Source organism: Dromaius novaehollandiae, chromosome 1 (assembly GCF_036370855.1).
Source record: "Dromaius novaehollandiae isolate bDroNov1 chromosome 1, bDroNov1.hap1, whole genome shotgun sequence".
Lineage (NCBI taxonomy): Eukaryota > Metazoa > Chordata > Aves > Casuariiformes > Dromaiidae > Dromaius > Dromaius novaehollandiae.
The window spans coordinates 47401492-47424609 of record NC_088098.1 but is presented as its reverse complement, the minus strand read 5'-3'; the positions used below and the strand labels follow the sequence as shown (position 1 = coordinate 47424609).

Here is a 23118-nt window from a genome sequence, read left to right as displayed (position 1 = left end):
AAACACTTCAGGAGATATGAAAATCAAGTGAACAGACACTGGACTAACACCAAACACCAAGTCCTCTAACAGGTACATAAATAGATAACAAGCCTTCCTGAGGACATAGTTTCCTTATGTGCAGGCTTCCATGCAAGCCAGCATAAGAAGTTCACCTCTTGCTCCAAGCCATTTGTTCCCACCTTTACAATCCAGTTCAGAGTCCTCAATTTGAGCTGCTACATCTCTACAGGATCGTGCTGTAAACTGGATTTTAATGATCCAAAGTAAGAATCCTAGATAAGAATTCCCCCAGATTATTTTAACCCATATAACAGCACAGGGGCAGAAACAGCCAGCGATGTGGGACAAGAATTTAAGCCAGCTTTACCAAAATAATCATATAATGAAATATTGCTTATAGGCTTTCTGCCCTCCATGCAGTTATTTCAAATTCAGATGTCTTTAACAAAAAATGCAAGTCTTCAGACAGAACTAAATACCTCAGATTAAAACAAACAAACCAACCAAAGCTGTAAGTCTGTTGTCTATATAAATATTGATTCATTATTTTTTCACCCTAAAACTGAATGAAACCCATTTTATTTCAACTTCCCACACAAGACGCAATCCTAGGTTGATGAGAGGTAACTTTAAAAGCATGCGAGTATTAAGAATAGAAGAGAAAAAGGGAAGTGTAGGAGGAGAACAAAAATGCTTCAGGAACATATAAAATGAAACTTATTCAGAATAGGAAATATTCTGACACATATGTCAACTACTCACTTAAGTAGCTGCTTATGCTAGGAAATCCTAAAGCAGCACATAAAATAAATAAAAAGTAAGAACAAAACTAAGCATATATTTGCTTTAAGGGAATTATAAAGCGAAACTATGTTGTTCTGCCATTACAGAATATTCTTGGTACAGAAAAGATGCCCCACTTAGAACCACTGAGAAAAGCTTATTTAAAATAAATAGTAGTAAAACCAGAGTAAAACATTCAAACTTCAATAGCTGGCTGCATAACAGAGATGTAAAAATTGTATATGTCATTTGTTAATAAATTATGGATGACATGTTTGTAACAATTTCCTGGATTGCTTAAACCATATCATTCTGAATGTGGCATACACATGTATAGGCAAAGACTTAGTTCCTAAGCATGAAAACATCTTTTCCAGATCAGCCCTTCAAGACTACCCTGTGAAAGTCCTACCCTTAGCATATTAATATTGTACAATCAAACAAGGCAGTCATTTATAAACAAATATGAACATGCCTTGTGATGAAATTGGAGTCATTAAAGAGAAAAAAAAAAGCGTTCCCCCCCCCCAAAAAAAATCTCATAAAAATGAAACGGTATTATCTGTGAATATCTGAACATATTTTATAGGATGTACTGAACTCCTAACTACGTTGCTTATGCTCTGTCAGAAATAGGGCACTGGTTTTATACAACCAGTAAAAGTTCCAAAGTCATTTGATTCTGGAAAAAAGCACTTCTTGAAAAGTAAACAATGCTTTCCAAAATATTTATATTTTCTACTTTTTTTCTGAAGCTATCTGAGTTTTGATTCAAAAACTCCAGGGAAGTTTTCAGAATCATACTCAGTCTTTTCATTCAGATTTTCATGCAATTCATGCTGATTTTTTCCCTCCAGTCAAGTCAAAAATGGCCTTTCATAACACTTTCTATATATAGGAGGAGAAAAAAAGCCCTCAAGTTTAGTTGGTATATTCTAGTTCCTAACAAAACACATAATGAAATAAAACCCTGTGAAAACAAAAGGATGTAGATCTCTGTTCTAGTGGACTACTAAAAACTGTTGCTTTTTTAGTAAAACTGCACTTTATTCACATCACTAGGAATTGTAAAAGACAGTTTTATTTATCCTATCTATATAATCAAAAAACCAAAGAGAAGCAAAGTGCACAATATACCATGTAGGCTTTTTCCATTAACCTCTCTCATGCTCCGAGACTGACATGCCGCTATAAAAATCAGTGAGGAAAGGTGTTAGTTTCCAGTTTCTTGCGGACATCCAACTAAAAACTTCAACACAGATGGTTTGGATGCTTTGTACAGATAAATATTCTATTATTTTCCTTTTATTTCTTTATCATGACCTAGAACATCTCACTTCTAGTCCATTTTTATTTATATCAAATAAGCACAAAACACATCCCACAAATTCATCTAATGGGGGGGAGGGGAGTTAACAGGCAGGAGCAGGGACTTCACTTCTTGACTTTTAACTGGCTCAAATCACAGCAACAAATTTTGTTCAACAGTACTGACTTACACAGAACATCAATTTTGTTTTTGCTAAAGGTTATTAAAATAGAAATTTATTTGTCCCAACTTCATTAGTTCCAAGACTATAAAACTATTTTCCTGGCAGCTTATGGCCTGGCACATCATTTAATACTGGCCCACATCCCCCCAAGCTGGGAGAATTATTTAGTAAACATTTTTTTCAACAAATGTAGCCACACATTCTTAGTTAGTTAACAATAGATTTATTCACACTCCACAACTGCCACATTCTACAGTTACCACCTAAGTCTCTCTGCACAATCTCTCTTCCCTCTGGGTATATTTTACTTCAGTAAGAGAGGAAAGAAAAAAAGTCACTAGAGATGCAAACATCGCTCAACTATCATACAAGAGATATACTAGAAAGATGCACCTATTTTACAATTAAAATCCCCCCCAAATCTTCCCCCAAACTGTTGTATAACAGTCTCTCATCTCACTAAATTTTGAACCTTCGCACAGTTCCAGTTCCTAAACCTTTTTTCTTACAATCTATTAATGCCACATTGGTCCCTTTGTCCCAAGGTTCCCTGTCTCAAGGCAATTCTGCTCATATAGCCCATACCTTAATTGAAAGGGTAGGTAGGGAGGAACATTTCTGGCCTAGAGAGTTTTAGTTGTTAGATGACCCAGTAAAAAAATAGCATTACAAATCACTTTGTTTATCCATCTAGTTGTACATTAACTGTTTGCAACTCAGCACTTTCAGATGATAGTGTTTATTTTTTAAGCCTAAAATACTTACCCATCCTGCGTTGCTGGATATTCGCATTCTTCACCCTTTGGGAATACGTTGCTGGGATATAGATCACATATTGGAATAGAAGGTGGATCTGTCTGGACCTTTGCTGTTGAGTATAATTTAAGAAAGTTTTACAAATGATACACTGGAAAATTTAAGTACCTCATTTCAACTGTAAGACAAATTAAACAACACAACTCATTTAAGACCGCCTTACTAGGATTTGGGCTTTTACCCAGAATACATCACATCATGATGCCCTCAAATGACTTCATTTTGTCAACACTTAAGCTGGCATTCAGGGATAAAAGAAAGAAAATTCAGCCAGACTTGGCCTGAGAACCCAAACTGCATCCCAAAGTTTGTTGCAATTGCCAACAGCAGCACTTAGATACGTTTAACTGAAAACTCAAGCAAAATCTTTCTTTTTTGTGCTAGATACCTACGTCCTTTCTTCTTTTTCTTCTTCTTCTTTTTTTTCCCTGTTGCTCCATCTCCTTCACCATCTCCATCTACAGGAAAAAAAAAAGTGCTCAGATGAAAATAATACAGCCATAAAGAACCAAACAATTTTGAATGAGATGCAAAACTATCTGGGCCAAACACTTCTTTCATTTCAGAAGAATTAAATCCAGTGATTTACAGATTTATTGTGAGCTCTCAAATACATATGTAAAAAGAAATGGATTAAAAAAAAAAAAAAGACAACTAGAAGCTGCCACCAAGCCACTAGCATTTTCAGGTTCCTTCCCAGACCAAACATAGACATAAGAAAATACTTCCTAAAGCATTGCTACTAGACCATCTTTCCAAATGTTTCATTAATGTTAATGACTTCAAACATATCAGCAACCAGAAAAAAAGAAGCTTGCGGAAAGAGTTTTCAGTAAGTCCTATTTCAAATTCCTCTATTCTCAATTCACCCAAAGAGAAGCTGAGGAGCATGAGGGAGAAGGGTATTAGATACCACAGCTAACAAAAAGCTAGGAACTTGTGCTTTGAACCAATCTCCTGATGGCTTATCTAAAGGGAACTTAACACGCATCTGGAAAGAGAGAAAAAAAAAAAGTAGAGATGACGGCACTCGGCTCAGAATGGAGCTATCTCTGGAAATATAGGAAAAGTCACAACCAGCACCGAACAAAAACAGTGTCTATGGGATGTACCACAGCAAAGCACAGTATGCAAGCAACAAGAATAAGCCAAACCACACTACAGTCACATTTCAGAGATAACAATATCCCTGTGGGATTTATGTTTGGCTACCTCTAATGCTTATTTACGCCTTACACAAAGTATTTATCTTAATGTGATACTATCTAACTGCACATTCTGGACCTAACCACAAGTTAATTTCAAAATGGGTATGTACCAGCCATCTGCATTTAAAATACTGAAATTATTTAAAGCAAACAGTAAAATTGTAAGGACTTCCTGAATCAATCATGGCAAAGTACTGCTGTTTTGAATGCATTTACCCAGAATCCTGTATTTGTTCATTTATTAAAAAAAAAAAGTCCAGCTGCTCCTGACACTAGATTTTCAAGCCTTTTATGATGGTCAATGCCATCTGAATTTTATAAGCTAGTGACTGCTGTGATCCTGCCCTTGGGGCAAATTTCCAGTAGTATAGCCCCCAAGTTCATGTCAGCATTAAGTATCTCATTTTGAAATCTTCAAAAAAAGAAAAAAAAAGAAAAAAAGAAAAAAAAAATTTTTGCAGGTGTGTTTTGTAACTGCAATTTAGTCCAGACTATCAGATTCTCCTTCAACACATGTTTACCGGGCAGCTGATTAGCACTTAATAGCACATACATATTTCTTTATAACATGGTAACTTTACCACATTTCTCTTGACCTTGAACTGTGCTCCAACCATTCATCAAGAAATAAATTAGACATGACTCCAGTCCATTCACCAAGTGATTTATGGATATTTTTAGAACCCCAGGCATGAGCTGCAAAAGCCAACAACATTTCTTAAATTTTGTCTGTTGCTATTTGCTTATTATGGCTTTTTCACATGTCACTGCACGTGAATCTGCCAATTAGCAAGCCAAATGAACTGGGCCTATGCTTTCACATCCTTGAAGATTGCTGCAGACCAACTGTGCTGCCAGAAACATAACTACTGCATCTGACTAACACCTTGTTCATCTTCAGGTTTAGCTGACATTGAAAAAAATGTTCACCAGAAAAAGCAACCTTAGATCTTTGTGAAGCTGAAGCCTGTCCTTATGCCATTTTGGTATAGATATTTAATTAAACTATACCTAATTTCATGCATAAATGTTACTTATCAGCACATTTTAACAGTGCGGTGGAAACCTGAAGAGCACTTCCTAATCTCTCCCCGCTTTCAAAAGACATACAGTGTTGTTTCCGAGACCACTCGGTTAGGAGGTTTATTGGTCAGGGGGAGGAGAAAAAGATATTTTATTGTTTTTACTCTAAACACAGCACCACATCTTAAGCAATGCCTCTAAACCCACAAAATTATTAGATGGCAAGTGGCGAAAACTGGTGCAGGCAAGAACACACAGTGGTTTTCAAAAAAAAAAATGAGAGCAATTTTTCTTCTTCTGTAAAAAACATTGTCCCTTTTCTGAAAATATACTCAAGTCAAATGTGGAAAATAAAAAGATTATTATTTTGGAGATATCATTTTAAATTTTCAAAATTTTCTAATAATCATTTATACTTACATTGTAAAAAGCAAATGAGAACTTAGCACTTCATCTATGAAGAAATTACTTCTCTTGAGATGGAATTGCAACTATTTTAATCATTTTCAAATAATGCTTTTCACTGCAAGAAGTTTTCACTACCCTCCCCAATACCTCCTGGCTTAGTTGCAAACAGGGCAAAGCAATACATTGTATTAACGTAACTACTTTTCAACTCCATAACCCAAAATACACCGTAAGGGTAACCTATCAGTACACAGTTCTATGAATAGTAATTACATAGAACTAGATGCTATACACAGATTAAGAGTGTTCAAAGATCAGTTTATTTATAGTTTTATATATGCCAACACACTTTTTCATTTCAGATTTATTTCAACATCTAATTTATTGCATCCTAGAATGATGAATCCCACCAATAGTCTGCTAAGAAGTTTTATGAACAGAATAAAAAGAAATATTTTAGGATGCTGAGCCAAGGTTCAATTTATTAAGAAATACTCATCAAAACAAAGACAATACAGCATTTTTAGCTGATATACCTACATAAGAGATGCATCTAGTCTGGATTTCAGTACTAGCCAAAGGTACCTGTTTAAAATTTCGGTTGTGCAGCATTGGCAACATGCAAGGAGTATGCCTTGCTTGTGTATTAATCCCTCTGCAGTTCAGTTTTAATGAAAAAAAATCAGGATTATAGAGGAAAATGTTTCAAGTCATTGGTAAAGATTAACATGATATATAAATTGAAATGCTTCCTCACAAATTTCACCACATGTTTTGTTCAAAGCCATGAATAAGAACTATGATTTGGAACATAAACTTATACTGCAAATAGTAATGCAAGTGAGAATGATTTATAACTTGTCTTATCTTAAGCTAAAGATTTCTCCGCAATAAGACCACAGGAAAACAAGAAGTCTTTACCAAAGCTGTTATCACATTTTTTATGCACATACATATTATACATACACACACACACACACACACACACACACACACACAGGCTGAACTGTTACCAAAAAAGTAAGAGATGCATAGCATGGCATCTCATGTTCCCTAAAATAATTGGGGGCAGGGGAGGAATCCTCTGACATCTGTACAATGCGCATTAAGATGAAAGTCTGGGAAGAGACCAAAACTGGAAGCGTTAAGGGGAAAAAAAAAAAACGTTACACTTGCCTTCATCATCATCATCTTTTTCTTTCTCCTCCAGTGTTTGTTTATCCAACTGCTTTGCTACATCATCAAGTGCACCTTCTGTTTCTTTATCTGTTTCTTGTCCTGTTTGTAAAATTAAAACATGACTTAATACAAAATACAGCTCTACATTAGTATACAATAACTTCCAAGTCCATATAGAAATACTGTGCCTCAACTCATCCAACAGATAACAGAGCACATCTTTTTTTTTCCCAAGCAAATCCAATGTGTCAAGTGCACAATCATAGGGCCCAAAGTGACAGATACCATTATTCAAACTAGAATAGAAAAGTAACATTGTCCAAACGCTTCTGATCACTTTTTTTCTGCTAGGGAAACCAACTCTGCCCACCCTAGCACGAGCCTGCTCTAGCGAGATAACGTGGGTGTAAAGCAGATAATTATAAACACACAGTATGACCATCACAAACTGCTAGCTTGCTAAAACAAACCCAAGCCCAAATTGTAGCTCCTTTGCCCTGTTTGCTCTGACTTGCTCCAGACCTCTCTGAGAGCATGGGAGGGGTACGGAGACTCCATCATGCGGGACGACTTTTCAAGCAGCAGTTTTCCGCCTGCTCCCCCTCAGGGCAAGGGAGGGTACGAGGGACGGGGTGGCTTCTCCCGGGCACACAGCAGCGGCGAGCACTTCCCTCACGCCGACCGCCCGGCTGCTGAGGGCCAGGCGCATCCTCCCGCTGCAGGGGGGGGGGGGGGGGCTCCGGGGACCCCCTCAGCCCGCACAGCCGCCACGGGCCGGGACAGCGGCCTCGGCGGCGCCCATCACCCCACCCGAGGGCGCACAACAGGCCCTCGCAGCCCCCCGAGGCTGTAGGAGGCCCGGCCCGGCCCCCCGGCCACCCCCTCCCGGCCCCTCAGCCGAGGGCCCCGGCCCGGCCCTTACCCACGGGGGCCGCTTTGCCCTTCTTCTTCTTCTTGCGTTTCTTCCTGGCGCCCTCCTCCGCGCCCAGCCCCGCCGCGCCGCCCTCCGCGCCCTCCCTGTCCTCGGGCTCCGGCGGCAGCTCGCCGTTGAGATGCTTCTCCGCCTCGGCGGCGGCGCTGCCCGCCGGCCCCGCGCCCGCCATGTCGCCGCGGCCGCGCCGCCTCCGACACACGGCGCGAGCCACAGGCAGCGAGACCGAGAGAGAGAGGCAGAGCGCCACGACCCGCCCTCGCTCTATGGTGAGCGCGGAGCACGCCGGGAAGGCTGGAGGACTGCTCCGCGTGGGAAGCGTCTCCTATGCCTCCCCTCGCCCCCCCTCCGCCCCGCGCGCGCGCCTCCTGCGAGGGGCGGGGGCCAACGGCCGGAGCCCAACGGCCGCGCTCCGGGCGGCGGCGGCGGCGCGGCGTGCCCGTTCCCGACACCGGCGCCCGCTGCCCGCTGCGGCGTTAGCCGCCCGGCGGCCGTCCCACTCTCTGTCTCCGGGCTGCGCTCGGCCGCCGGTGCGGGCGCCCGGCTGCGAGCGCGTCTGTGCTTCGGGTAGCCGCGGCCCGGCAGCCGCGGTGCAGCGGCCTCTCCCACGATACCTTCCCGGTCGCATTTTCTTTGCCAGTGCCGTAAGATCTGTGGCCGGACATCACCAGTTTCCTATTTTTACTCCCCACGCATAAGCAAAGCTACAGCAAGGTGACATTTTACACGGCGTTTATGTCAGCGTTTTCTGGGGGGAGAGCATGCTGGTGAGGCTCAATGGCCCGTTTTGCCCCCTCCTGCATTTTCCAACCTGTGTTGGAAATCTGGGTTTAACCAATGCTAATCTATGTTTAAGATCCCACAGTGCCAGTGCCTTTGTCGCAGGGACAGGTCAGACTTAGATGTACAGGTGCCTCCCAGAAGTGAAAAATGGGATGAATACATTGAGCCCCTTCCACTGCCTTTGGGCCTGCTCTAGAAGCAGTAAAGGAGGAAAAGCATGTTTCCTTGTTAGCATGGACCCGCCACCTTCAGTTCTGCTTTTTTTCTCAGGGCTTCAGGATTTGGGACTTTTTTGCGTCCCAGTCACTGTAATGCAGAGATAACGCTCATTTGTATCTGTCTCCACAGCACTTCCTTACTTCAGGGGAAGGTTGCGAGGTAAGTATATTAAAGGTTGTGAGACGTATAGACCAGTGTTGAGATTGGAAGGGGTTACCTAGTAGTATAGGCAGGGAAGAGGAGATGTATAAAAATGAGGCCCAGTCCCATCTTTTAGTCCTGTCGTAATACAGCAGGATTCCAATTCAAGCTGCTTGGGTGACACAAAATATTTTCATGTAGCTGGATTTTAGTTTGGAGAGAGTCAGTGGAAAAAGATGACAAGCTGGTAGTCTTGCAGTGGAAGGTTGCAGAAATGTGGGCTGAGAGCCAGCAGCTGCAAGTTACTCTGTGTTCATTGACAAGTACCTTCTTGGGGGAAATACAATAGAAAATGGAAAGTTTATTAAAAACATAACAATCCTAAATAGGAATAATTGCCATGAAAGGTTTTATAGCATTTAGGACTGTTAAGATTTTACAGCTTAAGGACACTGAACAAATAAACTAAACCACATGAGAGAGAACTTGTACTGAAGGAAAATAATGTAAGAAAAGAATAACTTGTTCCAAGTCCCATGAAGCAAAAAAGGGAAAACTCTGCTCTGGAAAAAGGCACTGCCTTGTTGCATTTCCTCCAGTACTTAAGATGCTATAAAATCAAGGAGAAATACCTTTTATCATCATCATTCACTAGTTTCATTAAATCTACTTAGCTCCTAAAATTGCTGTATTGGGCTTGCACTTCTCACAGGCTTTCTACCAGTATAACCGTGTTGGCTAAAAATATGATTATCTTTTTTTCCTTGTTGGTGTATTGTAACAGCGTCTGCTGTAGACACATCTGTATTATTGTATAGTAGTACATAGTGGTGTGCCTTATCCAGCACAGCTGTGCTTCCCAATCCTTTTGCAGCCAGGCCTTTGCTTAGGAAAACTGGTAATGCTTTGTCCTTCACTGAGGCACGCATTCTCCCCCTCAGCCTCAGAGTCCAGCTCCTCGCTTCTGTCCTTCCTCCTCGGCTCAGACCCAGGACACAGTCACCTCCACACTCCTCCTGACCTGCTACAATTCTCAGCAAGCACAAGGCTTCAAAAGGCAAAGCTAATTCAATAGTAGTGATCAAACAGACTTCATTTGCGGAGGTGTCTCGGCAGCACTATCTCCAGTGCTTTTGCTTGTAAGAATACTTGAATGAGAAAACATCTGTCCAGACCTTTCCTAGGACCAGGATCAGTGCAGGGAAGCTGACTCCCTTGGGCTCCATGCCACACAAGCACAGTGCTCCAGGCACATCCAGCATAGGAAGACATGCCCAAGCAGGGGGGAGCTGCTTGTTCCCCATTTAAACCACATTGTTATATACCCATGTCAGTTAATATAACTGGACCACCAACAGGAAGGTGCTATCACTTTGGCTAAAGGAAAAAAAAATTGCATGAATACATACAGCAGGTGATTCATTTAACGCTCTGCTGCTATTTTCCTGTCCTTTTCTTACCCCTACCGCAGCCAGAATTGATGTGATCTGAGGCTGATGAAGACAGCCATGGAGGAATAGCTATTTCTCTTACTGATAATGGATGACATAACAAAGGATGTACACTAATGTTGCCTAGAACACTTTTAGTTTATTGCTTTCAACTGTAGTTTTCTAATTAGGTAGAAGAGGAACCTGCAGAGATGGGATTTTTACGGTTGGTGGCAGGGGGAACATGAGGGGTCAGATCTGCTGAAGTCTCCATTTCGATTTCTCTTAGATCCTCCTGTTCATAAATTTGTTGTTGCTGGGCACTATGATAGTCTTAAGGGATGCTATAGCAGTGTTTCTATTTTCAGGTTTGGTTTTCGTCCACTAGTCTTATATGTACCAAACTTTCCCTCTTATCCCCTTCTTTGGTGACAGATCAAAAGAGAGAGATCCTGGCTTGTGCTCTTGCTCCACTTGCTCTGGTATTTGCCAAAACAGAAAAATTGCCAGACCATGTATTTTATTGATTATAGAACTGAAGTCAGAGATAAAGGAGGCCATAAAGTTTATGGAAGCCCGCTGATGAGAGAGGACTGGAGAAGGAGATATATTGAGCAGAGGTAGATAAAAAATAAGACAGGTAAGAATACATCTCATGCAGAGGCTGTAGGTATGAGATCCAGAAGTAAGGGCATCAGGAGAAAGATATTCATCAAAACATTTGGACGACAAGCAGAGCAAATTGTTTCATGATCAGCAGGATTAATGAAGCTGGGTTTCCTAGAGGATTGTGTCTTCCTGCCCCAGGATGACTCCAGCACCCTTCATAACCACTGTGATACCCCAGCTGAATGAGAGATGGCCTGTGCTGTAGTAATACATGTGAAAACGGCCAGCGGACTGCTGCTGAACACATTTCAGCTGAGTTTGGCCTGCCTTTCCTCCAATGGGGATACTTCCCTGGGCTTCTCTCTTCTACCCAGCTGCTGATTTGCACAAGATGTGTCCAGGCCTCATTGACTTTACATGTTCTACTCTGCCAAATCTGGCTGAAACTGGACAGAAGTTGTTAAGAGAAGAAAGGAGACAGGCAGGACAATTGCATAAACCTCCTTTCCTTAAAAAAATAGGCCAAAAATAAATTGTAGAGGAGAGTTGCACTCTAATTAATACAAAATATGAATAAAAGCCAACATAGTGAAAGAAAATTGGTGGTGTGCTAAAAGTGACAGGATTAACAGGAACCAGGAGAACAGGAGCTGCATTCATTAGGCCTGCTGAGAAGAGGATGCATTAGACTGAACAAAGTTAGAGCACTGTCAAGGCTATGCTGCTTCCAGCCACTGAGTTAGCACAGTACCCTTTGAACAAAAGTGTATAGATAACACACAGGTTAACAGCATGAATAACCGAAGTGTAAAAGTGCGAATGCTTTGAAAAAATTGCAAAGTGGGTATAAGAACCTCAGCTGACTCTATGAACAAAGCAGATATTAACATGAATAGGCTGATAACGGGACTCCGCATTCCCCCATCTGGCTGCTTTTAAGACGACCTGGTCTCTTAGAAGCAGGGAGAATGATCTGCACCTTGTAGCTTGCACTTACCAGTTTAGAAATTTTGGCCCTTCTTCCTTTATTGCCTGTTAGCTGTTCCTAGCATTTAATATGATTTATGTTAATAAATGCTACATTTGCCAATGTCATACTATGCTAGACAGCATGGTAGAAAAACAGTGGTGGACAGGTAGTAGGCCAGAAGAGACATGTAAAAAAAATGTTTTGCTGGAGAAAGATGCTGATTCAGTGGCTCTTCCTTTTTCCTGAACAACCTCCCAGACATAGCCAGGCAGTAGCTGGGGGAGTTAAGCAAAGGGTTGAGTGCAGTCCAAAGCATGTGGTAACTAAGCAACAGGACTTTCAACTCTGTCCTGAAAGACAACACAGAGACTCACCTCCTCTTCTTTTTCTTCTAAGGAGGCAGCTTCCATTGCACCATTTTCTTAGCAAAAGAAGTTACGATCTTCAGGCAAAAGCTTCTTTCAGGGTACGTTATCACTTCCTTTTTTTTTTTTTTTCCAAACCATATGTATGTGTCAAGAAATTGCATGGAATGGAGTGGGGGAGCTGTCTCTTGACAGCTGTGGCTTATTCCTGGAAAGAGGGGGAGGAAGGAAGAATAGGGAGTGAATAATCTATATTTGCCCCAAGAAGAGTTTGAAGAGAGGGAGGTTATATTTATTTTTCTGTTTGTATTTCTGGAACTAATGGCATTATTTATGTGTTTATGACACTTTAATACTCCTCTTCCAAGCTTAGGGCCAAAACTCGTAGTCTTTACTCACCTGTGTAAATTCACTGAAGCCAATGGGACAATTTTTATGAGTAAAGATTTAATATAAGGCCTAAAGGCCAGATGTAAATAGCAGATGAAGAAAAATGTTTCCTGCATGAGATCAAATATACACTATATCTGTGTACTCTAGAGGGAAAGGTACTCCGTCCTCACTAGTTGCTGAGAACAGAGAACACTTGTACTTCCTTGGTTATCATCCTCTGTAATGTTTACTGTGGGATGACAGCTATCACCAGGTAGTACCTTTCTTAGCAGGAACAGAATGAAGAGCTTTAATTCTGAAACCACTCGTTCTCTAAGATTTTGCTTAAAACTTAGACAAAGTAGCTGAATCAAAGTTAAAAGTGACAAAAAACAGCCAAAGAATTCACATTTAATACTGTCCGCTGTGGTCTTCTTTTCACATCCCTTGGCAATTTCCTTTTTTTCACCAGACTCCTGTTTGCTTACAGCTTGTCAGCCATAGTCCAGATATCCTGGCTTGCATCAGCTTGTTTCACAACATCAACGTCTTTGGAGGCTGGATTTCTAAAGGATGCAACAAGTGCTTCTGCAAAGAAGCAAATTTCATCTATCTAACTGCTGAAAGTCACCTTGAGAATCACAGACTCCCATTTGTACACTCAAACTGCGACAATGCAAATGTTTGCATGAATAAATGTACACCATGAAACAATAAGTCAGCTTTACTGCCTCCTTTGGAGCTCATTTTTAAAAATTGCTTGTAAATGACAAGATCCACATGAACAAAACAATCCATTGGACCTGTACTTCAAAAAGCATATATTCCCAAGCTAAATAGCTATTTCATTAGATATACACAGGTAGGCAGGTATATGCATTAGGTTGTGGCCTAGTGAGGATCTGCCCTGAAGGCAGATCTCTGTGCCTGTGTGCAGCCATGTTGGTAGGGGATGAAGGCTGCACAGAGCCAGGGGTCCCCACAGTAGTATCTTTCAAATCCATTTTTGATACTCTTATAGAGCTGTGAAAACCCTTTTTAAATAAAAGCACATTTAATGACGTAGTCACTGAGTCATACCTCCAGATGAAAGCAGTCTTCTTTCTTGGATAACAAACTGAGACATGACCTATCATCAGAAATAATTACAGGCCATATCTCATGAAAGCACTAATCTGGAGTAATACAAACCCAAGTTATCAAAAGCTGATACTTTTATTTTCAGTTTTGTAACCAACTTCATATAGTTTAGTCCACTAAAACATGATTGTATTCTCATTCGTATGGTGGTCATTCCTATATTATTGGACGTAGATTTTCAGGCTTTACGAAGGAAATAATTGCTTAGCTTCACCTCTAGTGTAAAAAGCAAAGTTTCCTTTGCACAGCCTGCTGACATAACTGTTTTCCTCTGGGGTGCTCCACCCTTTCTTCATTCTAGAGAGTAATGGATCCAATGCTCACAGCTGCAGCAGTGGAGGCAGGACCTGTGTATTTCTTTGACCAGGTATTTCCTTTAATTTCCAGGATATTATTCTTCCCTCTCCCTCCCTTCACACCTCCTCCAGTGTTGAATGAGAAATATTCATTTTGTTTTAGATGAAAACTAGAGTGAAAGAGAGAGACAAGAAGATACCAGAAGAACTGTCCTCCTATTTCAGTTTCCTCCCTACAGATCTTCACCCCATAAGTTTTACTCCCAGGTAATAGTGTTATGTCAGTAGTGGTGAGAGAGCAAGGCAGTTTCTGTCAGCTAGGTTTTCAGGGAAAATTTGAAAGGCAAAAAAAGGAGTCCAGAGGTGGATGTGGCCAAGGCAGGATGGGAGAGATGGGGGAGGCACATGACCCAGAACCGTCACCATGCCTTGCAGTGCAAACTGGGGGATACAAGTGGGAAGGTGACAGTGTCCTATACTTAGGCCCTAATTCCTTGAGGTGTGGTACCTAATGTTCGTTTCTGTTGTCAACATTTCACAAGTTTAATATATTTAATGTACAAATCATGAACAATTAGTTAAAGAATGCCATGTAATAATCTTGTTCTACTGGTTTGCCAGGGACCGGACAACAGCACATTACTGCATGCAGAGCTCTGCAGATTTCATGAAGTTCATGTCTGCTGACTAATGTGTTTGGAGCTCATGTCCACAGCATTCTTCTGGGGTGTGACTCTTCTGGAAAATTGGGTTTTAAATTCAGACTTCTTCACATTTACTTTAAATCGATGTTTTTTGTGCCAAGGAGGAGGCAATGAAATTAAGGATAACAGACAGGGATTTCTCTTAATTTGACCCCAAAACTACTGTTGGGAAATCAATACTTTTGACCTGCTAACAATGCATTACTATTTAAATTAGCCTTCACAAGTCACTTTATGTCTTATAATCAGTTTTTTACCCTTTTTCCTAATGATGCTTCATGACTCCCAAGAAACTGCTGCAGAAATGGCTATTAGCTTTTTGGCTATCTGTGTTCAATTGTGAGTTGAAAAATAGAGAGGTGAAAAGAGTTGGAGATCAAGAGGAACTGAAGTTTTTTCTACCTGTTGCTTTACATAGGCTATACATAGACTTCTAAAAAGTGGTAGAGGGAGAATAATGTAAAAGAAGGAATAGAAGATCTGATTTTTTGCATTAAAAATTCACTTTTTTCCTGCACTGCAGAAGCTTAGGAATTTTGAAGATCCAGCAAAATTATGGTATTTAACAGGATAAAAGTTGAGCAACAAGGAATAAAATTCTTCTTGGAGAATAGTATTCTCAGAAATACCCATAAAACAAAAGTCCTGGATTCTGTTTGTTTTCACTGAGGTCTATGCCCTTGAATGGCCAAGTTACTTTTTTGACGGTCCTCTGTTATAGCCATGATGGTCTAAGAATATAGGCAGGACCAGATTTGTAAGAAGAGGTAATATCTTGTATTAGATAACTTCTGTACCAAAAAACTTGGCTAATTTTTTTCAGTTATAAAAACTGAACTAAGACACAACATCTGCCTTCAAACCTTGTTTTACCATCTTGCTTTTGAAATTCAGACTTTGTAAGTTCACTCCAGGCTGTTTCAGTGTATTAACACATTTGTGTGCACTCAACTTTGAGTGTGTGAGAAGTTACCATTGGAACTGGAGGTGGTAACCATGTGGTTAGAATTAAGCTTGTGTGTGTTTAGAAGCCTGAGGACTAAGGCATTTTTGTAAATTGTCTTCATATTTTATATTTTAAAACCCCTAAAACTCCCTGGTACGTATGCCATATTTGAAATCCTCTAATTAAACCATTATAGTTCAAAATAAAGATGCTCCTCTCATAGCCATGGAAGATCAGAGTTCACAGACTGATCCTCCCCCCCCCCCCCCCCAAATAGAATATGTAGAATCAATAGCTGCTGAAAAAGACATCTTTAGACATACAAGGTTCAATTACATCTAAACACTAAAAGTCTTTTGCACATTGCATCTCAAAAAGAAAAGTCTTAGATTTATTTGATTTCCTCTTTTACTGAGGCAAGAGAAAATTATTTTACATAGGAGAGGGGACACTAATCAGCATGTTACATTACATCTCACTGTACTTCAGCTGGCATAGTCCATGGCATATGCTGTCAGTGCAGAGACTCCCTGGTTTGGCAACAGCTGTACTAACCCCCATACCCTGCTCTGCACAGGTATTTCTGAGCTTGAGTGTCTTCCCTGTGAGAAAATGTGGCTCAGTCTCAACTGTTATTCAAGGGAGCATTGCCTGCCCGCCCACATGTATTGCAGGCAGCAAACCTTAGAAGTCTGTGCCTTGTATTTTCTTTAACTAATACTGCTCTTACTTAACAATACAGATTTTTTTCTCCTCAGCCTGATTAAAGGCAAGAATCCCAGCTGTACAGGGGAGCATACAGAAAGGCATGAAGATGGTTTCTTAAATGATGATCCATCAAGAAAAGAAGAATATCCAGTTTTGCATCAGATATCTTGTCATTCCCTGTGTAAAACCACCACTGAAGACGCAAACCCAAAGGTCTCCCAAATACCTTCAATCCAACAGGCAGAGGAAGACTCACCACTGAACATGTTAAGTAACTGTGTGACTGCCAACATGTTACAGGAACTGGAAGAGAAGTTGCAGTTCTTCACTAGTTATGAGACTGGTTTCCCTCAGGGACTTGTGAATATGCTGACCTGTAATGGGAGAGAATTCACTGAGGGGACTGATTATAATAAATGGTGCCAGAAGTCACTAGCATGCAAAAGTATGAGATCCAGGAGAAGCCAGGCCTTGGAGGAAGCTAAGAATGATGTTCCCGGGTCCAAATGTATGCAGCATGAACTCCTGGCCATCAGAAAAGACCAATACAAGAGGAGCTTTGCTCTGTCAGCCTGCACTGCAGAGGAAAAAAGAAATGCTGAGGCAGCATCAAACGCGCCTCTAGGAAATAAAGGTAATATAGTGCTGAGCAAGTGTGCTGTGTTGTAATGTTTGGCCCCCAAAAGGAAAAAAGCACCTTTTGTTAAAAGAGTACACTCTCTGTTGGCTGGGTAGGCCAACATGCTGTGCTTTATAGGTTGATATAATGCAGTTGTCTGCAAAGCACTGTTTTAGGACATGATGAAATAGCTTTGCAGCTGAAGCAAGAGCTACAAACACTTGGAAGAACAAAGCCAGTGAAACTGGGCAGTGTTTCAAACCATTTATCAAAGCATTTTTAGTTTCCTATTTCAAGGTGAGTGATACAGTCATAACATATTGCACTAATAAAGATCATCCGTATCCAGAGCATTTCATTCAGCAAGCGTCAGTAATCCTCAGTGCAGATTCATAGGTCTGGGACAAGCCTGGTCCAGCTCTCTGGGTGCTGTTGCAGATTTGCTTCTTTAAAAATAAAAGGAGAATATTTGTTTTTAAAAGCTGACTCACTCTTGTGTGTGTATTCATAATCACCATGCTCTGCTCTTCTTCTGTTTAGCTCCTGTTGTGCAAAACCATGCCAGCCAGTCACCTGTCACAATCAGCTTCTCACTGTCATCCAGAATTTGTGAGGAAAGAGGTAAGAGTCCCAGGCAGCTCCTATGTGAATGGCTGGTGTTTAATAGCGGTGGTTGGGGTAATGCTGTACCTGGACATGCTGTCCTGGATGCCTGAGTTGGACTAAAGCATGGATTAACTGGGAATAACTGTCAAGCAATTTTGTTTTTTTGACCACAATCCAGTTTTAAATGCCTCGTCCCTCTCTGACTGTCTCTGATCATCTGCCAACAAAGTTTTCTACCTGCTTTAAGTAGTAGCTGCAGATCCACTACTCTTTGCTAGCAGAATACAGACCACTTCACTGCTTTGGGATATGTTTTTAAGCCTTTCCCTGATGGAAACTGTCTGACCACATATATTTGACCTAATAACTTTTGCAATGAATAGGAACACTAATACATCAATAAAATGTTCATGACAAGGTATTATATCAGTTCTGCCTAAAATGTGTGGACAAATTTGATGATCTGGAGGGAATAATTGCTTACTCTGCACCACTCATTGGATTTCTTTAAGAACATTGCCATGTGGGGGGAAAAAAAAGTAGACATTTGTGAACTTTCTTTCTACCCTTGGCCATGAAGTTGGTCAGGTGCTGCCAGGACTATGCAGAACCGAAATTCCCTGCCTGGTGAAAGCTAAAAGTGCTGCAGAGGTATCAAGCATCCTCGCACTGAGGGATAGCTCCACAATTATATAGGCAGTGAAGGGAATGAGTAATATCTGCTCCTGTTGTTTTCTGAAAATCTGGCATCCAATTTCTTCTGGTTGTACCAAAGCAACAGCCCTCCTGAACCATTAGGACGTGCTTCACCACAGAGTTGCATGCCCTTTTGGGGTCACTGTGCTGTTAAGTTTGCAAGATTATTTATTAAACCTATCCTTATCCCTACTCTTGTCTTTCTCCTGGGAACTCCCATTTGCTTAGTCTGTTGTCACAAGCTTGTTTCTCTCTTGGTGATGGGAATGTCCAGGAGCAGGCTGGTCACACTATTCTGTGATTGTAGTTCTAACCACCAAGTGCTTGTTTCTGACTAGCTTAATTTTTAATTTGTTCACAGTGAAATGGGAAAATCAGGGAAACTGAGCTTCCTTGTGTTGAGTTTTACAATTGTTGGGCCCATTCTCTGCATCTATGGCCATTCTTTACTATCTCATTTGGACTTTTACATTAAGTAATCCGCTGACTGCTTGATAATAACCATTGCGACACAAGATGTTCAGACTGAACAAAGATCACACCTTGACCATTTATCTTGGGCTTTCTTAGTTTTTGAGAAAATAGAGTGAGAACAACTGAGACTCTCCAGAAGTTAAGGGACTTTTTCCTCCATACTCCCTTAGGTCTTCTTAAATCATCCACAAACTCTGTGATGTGCACTAAGTAAAAGGTACCTGCCATAGTGCAGCTGCAACAACAGATGTCATATAGAACTGCATGCTAGAAGAACACTGTGCCCCTGCTGCTCACAGTAATGCATGCCTTTATTTTCCAAGTACTTCTCCAGACTATTGCCAAGAATATTTGCAGAGTACCACATCCAGCCTGTCTCGGCAATGATTCTGGGCACGTCTGGCTGTATCCCAACTAAATAGTGACTGTAACTCCAGTGAGAAGTCAGGGCTGGTCCAGATGAATGTCTAACCTGGAATTTATTTGAATAATCAGTCTAGTTCTCTGGAGGTCCTCCCTCCTCATAGACATTATTCTCTGGTTTTCAGTTGAAAGAGCCTGAAATACACGTTCCCTCTTTCTCCCACTATATTCTGCAAGGAAGGAGTCTGTTAAAGAAGAAAATTCCCAAAGCTTCATCTCTGTGTATTCATAACCTTACTTTATATTGACAGGTGGCATAGAACAGGGCTGATATTAACCTCATTCTTATGCATCTAATTCTGAGCTCTTGTTTTGTTTCTCTAGGTTGGATTTGCCAGCCTTCTGACTCAAGTTCTGAAGATCCTCAGAAGCTGCCTTATGTGTGGGCCCTGAAGAGACTACAACAAATTCAAAAACAAATGTAACAAACTGAGTTTTTTATTTCTATAAGCGAAGTTGGAATATATGGCAATGTTTTTATGAAATAGAATACAAATGATGGGAGACCATTTAACCAAACTGACACAGTAGCCTGGAAAGAATTATTCTGAGAACTTTGAGGGCTCAGCTTAACATTCCACTGTTCATGAGAGGGAAGCATCTACTTTTATTTTAGTTACTGGTAATGGAAGATAGAAATTATCTCAGCAGAGGTATTTTCAGGGTTTAATGGTGAAGCAAGATTAATATTCTCTGATTATCATTAATCTGTAGATAAACTTTCCAACAGTTGTAATAACCTGTTTGAATATCTTTTGCAACAGAAACCATGGCTAATGAAAGCCACTCTGCATTTTCATAATCTGCTGTGATCTGTGTAGCTTGTTGCCTTATCAAGGCCTGAGAAAAGACTGCCATAAGGTATTATGGCCAGAATCAGGCTGTTAGAATTCTTCATGCTGCTTATACTTATCCCTTTCATTTTCACATAGCACAAGATGGCTTTACCTCCCTGTAGACTTCTTATATATGGTAGTCTCCAAATACATCAGTCATTCCATGAGTACCAACTTTAGTGGTAAAATAGAGAGCATCAAAGGAAGTCTGAAATAGTTAAGTTCTACCCTGCCTGGATCAATTCTCTGTGGAATAGGTGCTGGAATTTATAAACCAGACTAGGTTTAAATGAAAATTCTTTGGTCATTACCAATTTTAAGCACTAATTACTTACAAGGACAGTTATTAAGGTTAACTTGTATAATTTCGTATCCACTGTGCAGTTTATGAATTTCAGCTATTACATATCCTGCTATTTAACTGGTAGTTCTTGTACACTGGCAATAACTTTAAACATATTCAGATTTAATAAAACCAGCATAGTACCTTAGGTGAAAAATCATCATTCAAAATAATGGGTTTAGTGGCTAGTGGCTGTATAAAATCTAGCAGTTATCACTGTATAAGAATGTATACATCAACAATATAATAACATATATATTCATCTTGAAATGGGTTATTATCACTGCTTTATTCCTTTGGGTATACCTATTACCCCAAACTCCAAGAGAGACTAGATGCCAGAGCAAAAACTGTAGTTTGCTTATTTGACCAACTCAGGCTCCAATAGCTATAATTTGGAAAACCAAGCAAAAAGAAAAGCAATAAATAAGCTTAATATTTGATGCTCATACTGGAAATATATATTCCAATCATTTAAATGAGCATTGTTGTCTGCACACCCATGAGACATACCAAGTCTTAGAATTGCCTGTTTTAGAGCACACTAAAATATATTTGTCTTTTTGCCCCCTGAATTCACTACTTTAGCATGCTCCAACCTACGGTTGTTAACCACTGGATATGTCTCATCTAAACACTAAAGATACCAATGCTTATATGTGGTGCAACTATTCTGGGATCTGCCGTATTACTATCTCCCAAAGCTCTATAGTCAGGTGACAACCATCTAACTGAGGACAACATTTATGCCACTGATAGGAGAGTCTGCCTACAAGCAAAGCATTTTCTTCTGCAGGACCTGAGCATGTTTTCTTTGTAGCATTTGTAAACCTTGTTAGCCCATCAGCTTGGAAGTAAAGTGCTGCTCCCCATATTGCAGTACTCCAGTGCTGTTACCAGATTCCTCTGGCAGTGCCACAGGTGTTGGCTTTGTGTTTCTGAATGTTTATGCTTAGCCTGGTCAGCAAAAAGTTTATACTGAGTACTATTTTATGGCAGAATTTAAACAGCAAGAAGTATTGGCTTGAAGACAAAAATGTTCCTTTGATTCCTGCTAGCTAATATTTTAGATAATTAGCTTTCCTCAAAATCAATCATCTTTTGTGCTCATTTTTTTCCTTTAATGATTTAATTTACCTAATAATTCTGCTTAAAAAGCAACAGATAAAAGTTCTACATATGCGTAGAACAGTACACATAGAAGGTCTACTTGAAAAGGATATCAGCCAAAGGCTGGCGGGACTGAATAGCTGTCTTCTAGATTTGGGTTAATTAAGGTTAATCTCAAACTCTGCCTCTCTGCTTCTCTCTCGTGATCAGTCATGGGACTGAAATAGATACAAATGTGCTTGTCAGATAAGGAAATTTTAAAATATTTTAGTATTGTTCTTTCTCAGAAGGGTGAAGTAAACAATAGGAACAAAGAGTAGCACAGTAGCGTATGGAATCCAGGATGGTAAAGATGAAGGAAAAAAATTAGGTAAGCAGACTTTTTACAGGGGTGGTTTTATTGCCCCTCACAATCAATGGATCTCTGCCCATGTACGTGTGTAGAGGATTGGTGTGGTGGGTTCTAATGCCAGCTCAACCACAGGTGATTTATGTGATCTTGTGCAACTGATTTGACCCTTCTCTATGTGTGAGTAATGTGCTTGATGGTATTTATCATGCAAAGCTCGATTCATTAATGTTTATAAAGCTTCTCAGGACTTTAAGTGGAAAGACAATTTAGAACAGTACAAACTCCTATTGTTAGTTGTAAAGAGGTCCCTGTGAAAGGTTCTTGGTGAAAAAAACAGAAATCTGCCACTTCAGGCTGATGCAGCTTGAGGAGGAAACTGGGAGATTGGCAGGTTCTTTTGCATCAAGTAGAAAGGAGAAGATCAAGAGGGGAACAAACGTTTGGGCATATTTTACCTCCTGTATCTGAAAATAAAAACCTAATGACTTGCTAAGATGCTTGTAAGTGTACAATAGCTGAGACTTTAAACCAGGAACATTCATCTGTCTGTCACTCACAGTGGCCCTGCTGAGCAGTAAAAAGTCTGTACCATGATACTTCACTGCAATTCATGGCCTGAGTCCATTGGCAAAACACTGGAATGACCTTAATAAATTTAACAGCTGATGTTGAATTTAACAAATTCAACAGGCTGTCAGCTCATCTTTCTGAAGCTGCCTGCATGCTTAGCTAAATTAGTAGCCTTGATTGTTTCTACCTCAGCTTGGAAACTCGCAAGTCAAAATGTGTTTTCTGCTCAGCTCAGACTTCCTTCTAAACTAATGTAAGTCTTACCTGAGAATTTTGCTTAGCAAGAACTAATCAGAGGTTTAATTTTTTTCCCCCCTCATGTAAACAGAAAAGAGCAAGCATCCAAGCAGAAGGAAGCAGGGTTTGATAAACCAATTATTTTCCGGCATTATGGTGATCACAGAGAAGAAACTTTGCCGAAGACATGGAAGGGTCAGACTGGCATGACTGTCACACCAGAGCTGCTGTATGGCAAACCTCAGACCCCTGTGGCCAAGAAAACAGACTCAGCACAGAGAAAACTGCATTATGAGCTGAATGATGGCTCATCTTTGATTTAATA

At 40.5% G+C, this 23118-nt stretch overlaps 2 protein-coding genes across 2 annotated transcripts in view; one reads left to right on the top strand and one right to left on the bottom strand.

The window, feature by feature from the left end:
* METAP2 (methionyl aminopeptidase 2) overlaps positions 1-8141 on the bottom strand; it is a 17152-nt gene extending 9011 nt beyond the window's left edge. The window contains exons 1-4 of the mRNA XM_026123188.2: positions 7836-8141; positions 6911-7012; positions 3488-3553; positions 3045-3147 (exon numbers count right to left, since the gene is read on the bottom strand). Coding sequence (XP_025978973.2) covers positions 3045-3147; positions 3488-3553; positions 6911-7012; positions 7836-8016 — 452 coding nt within the window. The 5' untranslated portion in view covers positions 8017-8141. The remainder of the gene's footprint in view (positions 1-3044; positions 3148-3487; positions 3554-6910; positions 7013-7835) is intronic.
* On the top strand, positions 8117-23118 carry LOC112997284 (uncharacterized). The gene is made up of 9 exons (XM_064510408.1): positions 8117-8558; positions 8976-9005; positions 12393-12462; positions 14175-14240; positions 14333-14436; positions 16562-17161; positions 17687-17767; positions 19670-19766; positions 22885-23118. The coding sequence occupies exons 6-9, from the start codon at positions 16792-16794 to the stop codon at positions 23114-23116; spliced, it is 780 nt and encodes a 259-aa protein (XP_064366478.1). The 5' UTR covers positions 8117-8558; positions 8976-9005; positions 12393-12462; positions 14175-14240; positions 14333-14436; positions 16562-16791; the 3' UTR covers positions 23117-23118.